Consider the following 10,126-nt stretch of genomic DNA (forward strand, 5'->3'; position numbering starts at 1 on the left):
GATTACTGTAACAGATTACCTTACAGCTGCTTCACTTACGACGTCATGAGAGAGAGAGAGAGAGAGAGAGAGAGAGAGAGAGAGAGAGAGAGAGAGAGACACTCAAAGTCACTATTATAGAAGATTATGTTCTGGCAGCGACCTAATGGTTCTGTATGTAAGCTATAAACTAAGAGAGAGAGAGAGAGAGAGAGAGAGAGAGAGAGAGAGAGAGAGAGAGAGAGAGAGAGAGAGAGAGAGAGAGAGACTCAAAGTCACTGTTGTAGAAGATTATGTTCTGGCAGCGACCTAATGGTTCTGTATGTAAGCTATAAACTAAGAGAGAGAGAGAGAGAGAGAGAGAGAGAGAGAGAGAGAGAGAGAGAGAGAGAGAGAGAGAGACTCAAAGTCACTGTTGTAGAAGATTATGTTCTGGCAGCGACCTAATGGTTCTGTATGTAAGCTATAAACTAGAGAGAGAGAGAGAGAGAGAGAGAGAGAGAGAGAGAGAGAGAGAGAGAGAGAGAGAGAGACTCAAAGTCACTGTTGTAGAAGATTATGTTCTGGCAGCGACCTAATGGTTCTGTATGTAAGCTATAAACTAGAGAGAGAGAGAGAGAGAGAGAGAGAGAGAGAGAGAGAGAGAGAGAGAGAGAGAGAGAGAGAGAGACTCAAAGTCACTGTTGTAGAAGATTATGTTCTGGCAGCGACCTAATGGTTCTGTATGTAAGCTATAAACTAGAGAGAGAGAGAGAGAGAGAGAGAGAGAGAGAGAGAGAGAGAGAGAGAGAGAGAGAGAGAGAGAGAGAGACTCAAAGTCACTGTTGTAGAAGATTATGTTCTGGCAGCGACCTAATGGTTCTGTATGTAAGCTATAAACTAAGAGAGAGAGAGAGAGAGAGAGAGAGAGAGAGAGAGAGAGAGAGAGAGAGAGAGAGAGAGAGAGACTCAAAGTCACTGTTGTAGAAGATTATGTTCTGGCAGCGACCTAATGGTTCTGTATGTAAGCTATAAACTAGAGAGAGAGAGAGAGAGAGAGAGAGAGAGAGAGAGAGAGAGAGAGAGAGAGAGACTCAGTCACTGTTGTAGATCATGTTCTGGCAACGACGCCAATCTTCTGACTTAGTTACGCAAGCTTTCCTTTCAGTATCAATTTCCATCTATATATAGTTCTTTTCCATCATCTCTTAAGATATCTTTTTCTACTATATCAAGGAATAAAATTCAATTCATTCTAAACTTGGTTGGGATTTGTGTCCAGAACCCTTTAATTAGTTACAAAAAGAAAAAAAAATATTTAATATGATTTTCTTTCTCTGCATATGTATACTATGACATGTGGTGTATTCATGAACCACAAAGATAAAACACCCTCCAACTATTTATGAATGTAATAATATACTGTTTTTGTAATACATACTATAAGTTGATGATTATCTAACATCAAATACATTCAGTGAATACACGGAAAGCACATATTCTTTTCATTTCATGAATTACAAAAAAAAAAAAAAAAGGAAACATTATAAAATGCACAATTACCGTAGATTGAAACCCTCTTTTATTAAAAAAAAAAAAGAAAAAAAAAAGAAAAAAAAACAAACATATTTTCATTAACATTAAATTTCTTTGAGATATGATTTTAATTTTCGATGTAATAAAGAAAAACCAAATTTCTCTAGACATTTGGACCCAGATTTTCCCTTACCAAGGACTAAATATTTAGACTCCAAGTAGGATTTCAATACTGCATTGTGTGCTCTTCAAACAAATCCTGTTTAAAAAAAAAATCACAAGTTTAAAGGTTATAGAGACATGTATGCAAATGTAAACTTTATTTACACTTTATTTGTATACTGTACATCATAATTTACTGTACAATAAGCTAGCACCTTATTTTTCTGCATATTTACTTTTCCCTGGTAATTGTATACTGTAATTCAATGCCTAAAAAAAGTCCCTTTAGTATTAAGGCCCACTTGTCATACATATAATGATGAAGTCCAGGGCATTATTATCAAGATTTGTACTATCATATGCTACAGTACAGCATATTATCATGACAACCATGGAATTTCACATTATTTCCAAAAAATGCAAGATTCTTGCAGAAAATATAACAGAGAATTTCAGTCTACGATACTGTAGTATTATCAGGGAAGCTTTATAAAAATAGTAAAGATAAAATATACAAAAGTAAAATAAAAACACAGTAATCACACACCGGATAAAACAATATACAGTACACTAGTACGTACAATGTGAATTTTGCTAAACAAATAATGAACACATTTCAGTTATGGAGAGAAAATGGTTGTAGCACATTTCATACAAGCAACAAAACCCTATTCAAGTGTACTGCTCTCAAGCAACAAGATCTCCCACACACTGAAAGGGATTTTGACGTAGGAAAAATCTATTTTTGGGTGAGATAGCCATGTTGTCCTGATGGAAATTCCTTCTGGCAACTTCTACAGTATAAAATTTCTGCGATTGATATTACAAGAGACGTCAAGTACCACGGGGTTCCAACCCCCGGAAACGAATGTCCAAAGATATCGTGTATAATCAGGGACGTATCCTAAGATAACCATAGATATCTGCACCCCAAACAGACCTTACCCAGTCTAATCCTATTAACAGCGAAGTGACCTGTACATAGGTAACACGATACTTAACATCAGATCTATATAGCAAATCTTGCGCAAGTGTCCTGAACACAATAAAAAAAAATCTCAACCACCAGGTGCCAGTACAATGTATACAAAAAGATAGTTCTTTCACATTACTGTACAAGATATCCCTGGATATTTCTGGAAAACATACATGTTCAAATGTTCTTTTGGAAAAATTTTACTGCTGAGACCAACAAGTTCAAGGCTAAATAAGCTTCTACATGCACATTTAACTGGTTAAAACATACTGACAAGACTACCAAATGAAATATGTAAGGAAACTCGCCTATCGTCAAAGCCGGAAATAAACATGAAATTTTGAAGCAGAAGTTTTTTATTTATAACCAAAGCAGTCCCAATAGAGGCCAACTAGAACAGCCTACATCTCACCCAACAGTGATAATCCTAGTAAGTGGATCTTTTTAATTGTACCTGCATAAACGGCATTACAGTACTCAAGGGGCTCAACGTACCATTATTATAATACAAAATCAGATATGATTAACTAACAATACATTTGTTCATAATATAAAATAGCCCAAGTTCTATATGATAATGAGGTTGAATGTAATGGCAAAACTGATTTTTACACTGTAATTCCAAACCATCAAAAGAAAACGAGAGGAAACAATGGGTACAATGTCATCCTATAAGTGTTTAGCTTCAAAGTTAGCAGATTTTTTTATCTTGTTATAGATTATTTGTACACACAGATTCAATTAATCAGCCCCTTGATACATAGCATGTGGGTATTATCATTTTCCATTCAAGAGAAGAAATTCTGTTTAATAGATATGATGTGTCATGTTAGTTAAAATTTAAGTGAAACATAAGTGAGCATACAGAAAAAAAACTATGCACATATAATCACAAAATACTGTAATGATTCATTATATTTTGTGTGGTTTTGACAAAAAACAAAATAGCATATGTAACAAGATATTTGATACCAGATCCATACAGCAAACCTTGCGCAAGAGTCCTGAACTTTTGTAGTATAGAGTCAAATTTTGCTGCACCCCTTTGAAAAAGGATGCATAATCCGACATACCATACTCAGTATAACAGTAGTCACTGTACTCTATCAGTCGCCCTATGTATTTCCTTAAAACATCATATCATTGTATCCAGGACAAAGGAAATTTAGTTTAGCATAATAGAAATACAAATAAAATTTACAGCCCACTTTTGAATGCCAAATTACAAACACAAAAATTCTCTTCATCTAAATATTTTACCACTGAGCAAAAATGAACCAGTTCCATCAACGCATTGAAAATCTCTCAAGTTAGAACACAAATCTATTTCGTCCTTGTACTGTAATGCATTTTTAAAACATTTGTAAATACTTCAGTAGTTTATAAGGGTATTTGACAATTTTTGCTTCTAATATTGAATATTGAATAACTGAAAACACATTTCAAACAGACATGCATAAAAAGATCTTCATACTTCCTTATACAGCATTGTATGCATAAAATCTTACTACAAAACTCACTCCCTAAAGCCCTGTCCACACGATCGTGCATGCCCGACTGGCAAACAGTGATACCAGACCACAATAGTTAGTAAGAATGAGGGTTGATGACGCCAGAAGCGGGAAAACCACAGACAGGGATCTGGCATCATACAGTGTTGCCAGATCCCTGCCTTTAGTTTTCCCGCTTCTGACGTCATCAACCCTCATTTTCACTAAAAATTGTGGACTGGTATCACTATTTGCCAGTCGGGCATGCTCGATCGTGTGGACAGAGGTTAACAATCTAAACATAGAAAACAATACAGGAATACAGCTGCCTTTAAACACAACTTGACCTGGCAGCATATTCCCTGACCTTCTATGTACCAACCTCACATGCATCTAAATCTTTCTCACTTGACTAATCATTCCTGCCAATCACTGAATAAGGCTGTTTTAATTCAATATACAAATGATAGCTCTCCAATTTTCTCAACACATGTGAACATAAAAATAAACAAAATACTTTCAGATGATATCTAAGAAATATTTTCTAACCTTATTCACAAGCGGCCATAACTGTTAAGTGAATAAGGTAGCTTCCATAACTCTAATTGTATATGACATTAAGTGAATATGGTTACAGTACTTTTATACAATATTCAGTAGTTAGTTCACTCTCCATAATCCTCCATGATTGTGAGTGAAATAGCTGCTTCCGTATATTCCTCCTTAAGTATTTTGTTCCCTTTAACATTGCTTTACATGTAAAGGATAAAAATACATATACTGTCTTCCTATACTTTATGTAATTTACAGGGTCTGCTGTCTAAGTTATGAAATATAACAAAGAATACTAGCTCAAGACAGACCCATAAAAAAGGTTGCCATGAGGACTCACTTTTTAACAAGCAGATGAGCATAGAATTTATACCTCTGCTACATTGCAGACTCTCCATATCTCTCCCAATCCCTTGACTACGGATAATGGCAGATTTATCAAACTCATTATCATTCCGACACACTTGCTCTTTTGTATACTATATGTACATGCCCTGATGGCAAGGAAGCTTTAATGATCGTACCATAAATCTTCATGACCCTTCATTTCCTTAGCAAACATTTTAAAATAGTAAATAATTTACATTTTAGAAAAATACGCAAAACTAAATACCAACAAATACATCTGAGGAGATCAATATGTATGGTCGTACAAATGCTATACGACCATAAACACATAACACGCCTCTATGGCTGTACTAGCAAATACGATAATGTTTGAGCATCAAACTTCTGGCCCACACACCTCTCTGCATAAAACAGATCAATTAATGGCACTGGTATGTTCAACGCTATGGCTATTGCCTAATGAAAACTTATATCACCATCTTCAGTTCATCAAAAATGTAATAAGTAATTCTTTCCTATTGAAATACTCCAATAATAAGATGATAGCATTGCAATATTTCTTCTTAATTTAAGTGATATGCTTTGGGATTGATAAAACTACAGTCCATGAGAAAATTAGACAAAAATATACATAGAAATTAATAACTTACTATCAAGCTTAGGCCATTGGACAATAATAGGGGCCCTGAAAACACTTGTACAAAATCCTAATCATAGGACAATATTATATATCTCTAACCATTCAGAGAAATTTTGTAATACAATACTATTTTACATTAGCATGATCACTATGTTCAGCTACAATATTTTCAATATTGATTACATTCCAAAGAACAACCTTATATTTATAAATTACAGGTCAGTATTTGAAAGAAACAAAACTGAAAATCTGTACCATGTACTATAGCCCCCAAAAGTAACATTAAACAAAATGCGATGTACTTTATAATACGACACACTGGGCAATGTTATCCGACACATGTTGCGCGAGATGAGAAAAAAAGTGGTATCCCTGACTGATGGCGGGTGGATGCCATACATGACCTTAGATAGAATTATACTTTGTAACGGAAACTTAATTACTGTCATATTATGCAGATATACAGTCTATCTATCTTTTTACCAAGCCACTTCCCCCAATTTTGGGGGGTAGCCAACATTAAACAAAAGAACAAAAGTGGACCTTTCCTCTCTCCGCTTCCTCCCAGCCTAACAAGGGATTCAGCAGAGTTTGGCTGGTACTGCTAGGGTGCTACAGCCCACCCTCCCCTGCTATCCACCACAAATGAAGCTTCATAACGCTGAATCCCCTACTGCTGCTACCTCCGCGGTCACCAAAGTAATTATAACACAGTGAGACTCGAGTTCTAACATAGGAACAGTAAAGAACTAGCACCTACGACAGATAACCACGCATACCAACCCTACAGAGACGATAAGATGTACGGCAGCATGTGGCATGCTGGTCATTTAGCCCTTTTTCACACCATATATCAAAAGTTATTTTTGGGAGCTATACACCTTTTCAACATTGCCATACAATTACGAACTGTGATTAGGAAGAAATCCTGGACAATCAATTTTGTGTTAATCATATTTTCCTCTCTTTTGCAAAAATACAATTCTGATACTGTATTGCCTAATACAAAATTTTTAATAAAAAATATATAAGTATCTGAGAAATGATTACTGGTGCTGTAATAAAGAAGGTTTACCTTATTTTTTCATCATCCTAAATCCATCCTGGAGGGATTTACAACAGTAGACTATTGTATGATTATGACTATTTTCCACACAGAACAACTAAATAAATTATATAAACTGACTGCAACTGTAAGTGGAGTATATGATAGGGATTTCGAGTACAAAAATCAGGTTATATTATTACAAAAAAAACTCCAAAAACCAAAATAAGCGCACAACTGCTAACTGACCAAAAAACATTTGATCGCCCAAACATTCACAAGTAAAAAAATGAAGGCATTTTTGTTGCTGTGATTGTAAACTACATAAGGCTATATAACCACGAAATACAGTATTGACTGGTTATCACAACATTTACTTGCAGATGTATAAAATTAAGGCACTCATACGTCATAATAAATGATTGGAATACAATAATTTCCTTGATGAGATCAGAAGTTAATTTAATACAAACATATTACTTTTTTATCTGATAGTACTGTAGGTAACAATTTTATAAAAAATTAAAAGTACACTCTTACAACCTTAGAACCAAAGAAAAATGAAAAGGAATGAAAAAATACAAATCAAAACAGTCTATTCTATTAAGGTGAATGTTGTACGATAGCGACCAATTTTATATGAAAAAGTCCTTAGCTACGGGTCGACATCAAGTAACTTTCAAATGAAACACTTTGGACAAATCTTCCATCTTATGGTTACGACAAACCTGCTCTACGCCCTTCTCTTGCAAACGAGCGTAGGCTGGTTTGGACGACTTAGCTAGCAAGCAAAGAAAATCTTCAAACGCACTTTTGAGGCCCGGGTCCATGCCACCCTCCCGCACTGATAGCAAAGTCACAATGATAGTCTGAGGCCATTCACTTTCTATTAAGAAATCACACAGCCACGGAATCTCTGGAAGTAAAAGACTTAGTGTATGCATTCCCAAGAACCACAAATCCATCAGGCTTCCCCAGTGAAACTCGTATTTTGTCGACACGACCAACGTTGCATAATCCCGACTTTCTTCTATGTTGTGAGCATCCCAGAGAAAACGGACGGTAGTTTGCACAAATCGGTATATCGTAAAATCCGAGCTCTTCACGTTTGGATGCTGGTGGCGCAAGATCATCAAACCAAGAACAGATAAATTTCCACTTAGTCTCAGGTTCTGATCTTCTTGTGGTATATCCGGAACTTTTGTAAATATGAACTTCAATAATGTGTAATAAAAATGATCTGTCTTCACTCGTTCCGGTTCTTGCACAACTATGTTCATGAATATATTACTCAAAGTTTCCATAGCCTCGGCAGCCGAATAAACCTTTTTTGCAGGTATATCTGGTTCTTCTCCTTTACTCTGAGGTCCAAATACAGATTTAACACTCTTCCAATGATAGTTCAAGTACTCATAAAGAAGATTTTCTAACTCTAGTTCTAGTAAAATATAACGAGGGGTGTCTTCCGCTGTGAGGTGACAAAGGCCAGGCAGCAAGAACCTAAATATGTCAGGTAAAATTTCCTTAGCGATCTCCTTAGACTGACGTTTTGACAGACTCTTCTTTTTGGGTTTTGCTTGCATTCTCTTATTATTTTGGTCAAAGTTGTACCAGCATGTCTTGATGATGAAAGGAATAGTCTCGTACACTTCATCCTTGTTTGCGGTGGTTTCTTCGGCCAACCATGCTCCCAAAACTCTGATAGTTGCACAAACAAACAAATGATTTTTATGATTTTCAAAAAATACCTCATCAGCCGAAGCAGTCTTTAAGAAAGTTAAAACAGCTGTGAAAGCCCCTTTCAAGGCAGCATAAAGCTGCTGTTTCTGCTTTTGCTCAAAATCGACGGCACCATTGACCAGAAAATTAATGGCTAACTCCAGAATGGTGTAACAGGCTGTTGTAGGGGAAGCTAAGGCAACAGCCTCATGAAAAGATTTATCTTCAAGACTCATTCGCACTTCTATGCAAGCTAGGTGGACCATCATTAGTAACAACTGCCGACCTTTGCCTTCCTTTCCTGGTTCACTCTGAGTATGAAGGACCCAAACAACACCCAAGCTTTCTAATGCTGCCCCTGCCAGCCTCAGCCCTTTATCACGCTGCTCTCGTCCTAGCTTGCTCAATATTATGTCTGAGAGACCTTTGTGCAAATAGGTCATCCATGATGGCTGCTCCGTATCACTCGACATGAAAGGCAGACTCTGCAACAGCTCTGTAATGTATTCACAAATCTTGAATTTTCTCTCATCCTGGTCAAAAGCAAATTCTTTGGTCAAGTGGTCCATCAGTTTTGTGAAAGCCTCCGGCTCATCCTCCCAAGTTCTTGCCCCCTCCTCCTGCACAACGAGGAGGAGAATGTGAAGGGCCTCTTCATAACTGTAACCTTCCTGAACATAAGCATCTACGAGGCATCCCACAGTTTCAAAGTCTATTATTGCTTTTCTTCCATTCCTCTCGAGTGAAATACTCTTCAGGCATTCATATGAATCCTTTACTAAAGTAAGATCCCCATCATATAGTTCTGGCTTGGCTATGATCTCACTCAAGACTGGTATTAACCCATACAGAGATGGATTTCCAGAACAGGATGAAATAAAGCACGTAAGGACTGTTAATGCAACCGATTTGAACATAAATGGGGGGCAGCCCTCAGGAACCTCATTCGTTCTGAGCAACCGCGCGAGGAATGGTAACCCAATAGCACCCATTAGCTGATCTTTTGCAGCTTCATCCAACTCCTCAGCTTTTATCAGTTTTGTTACCATCAAAAGCGCAGCAAATTTTTCTGTGTCTGACTTGGCTCTTCTGAGAATCATCACTCCCCTCTCAATGGGACTGGGCATGGGAGGAAGCTCTTTCACCCCATTCTCCTCGTCATTCTCCTGCCCTTCTTCAGTTTCCATCTCATTATCTGCCTCCGGCTGGTCAGCATCAGGAGTAGTGGACCTACTATCTCCTTGGCTAGCCATATTTTCAGCTAGCTAACTATCTTGCAATGACTGAAATCAAATGAATTTGGCATCTAAAGTAATTCTTTGTTATACCATAATATAAAGCAAAAGATGTCTTGTACAACCTCAATGGCATAAACTTTTAAGAATAAAAATTTCTAAACATCAAACAACTAAAGGGAAAAACAAGTATACACTAATTGGTCTGGTCTTAACATTTCATAAATATCTAGTAACAAAAAAAAAAAAAAAAAAAAAAAAAAAGATTCCAACATGTTAAGACACTTTGAGATAAAAACAGCCTAACTCATCCCACACTACTTACTGTATTTGTAAATCTAAAATGTCAAAGCATTTGACAAATCCCTCTTAAAAAAAAACACATCATGTATAAACACTATTACCAATTGCATAAATTCAAAGAATTTTAGCTATAAATCATTTCAAAGAATCCTAGATGTAAAT

At 36.4% G+C, this 10,126-nt stretch overlaps 1 protein-coding gene across 1 annotated transcript in view; it reads right to left on the reverse strand.

Annotated features, from left to right (window-relative positions):
- Neurochondrin (neurochondrin) overlaps positions 1 to 9,739 on the reverse strand; it is a 25,506-nt gene extending 15,767 nt beyond the window's left edge. Inside the window, exon 1 of the mRNA XM_068387810.1 lies at positions 7,379 to 9,739. Within this exon, the coding sequence (XP_068243911.1) occupies positions 7,379 to 9,679 (2,301 nt within the window). The 5' untranslated portion in view covers positions 9,680 to 9,739. The remainder of the gene's footprint in view (positions 1 to 7,378) is intronic.
- Positions 9,740 to 10,126: the final 387 nt, after the last annotated feature.

Source organism: Palaemon carinicauda, chromosome 15 (assembly GCF_036898095.1).
Source record: "Palaemon carinicauda isolate YSFRI2023 chromosome 15, ASM3689809v2, whole genome shotgun sequence".
Lineage (NCBI taxonomy): Eukaryota > Metazoa > Arthropoda > Malacostraca > Decapoda > Palaemonidae > Palaemon > Palaemon carinicauda.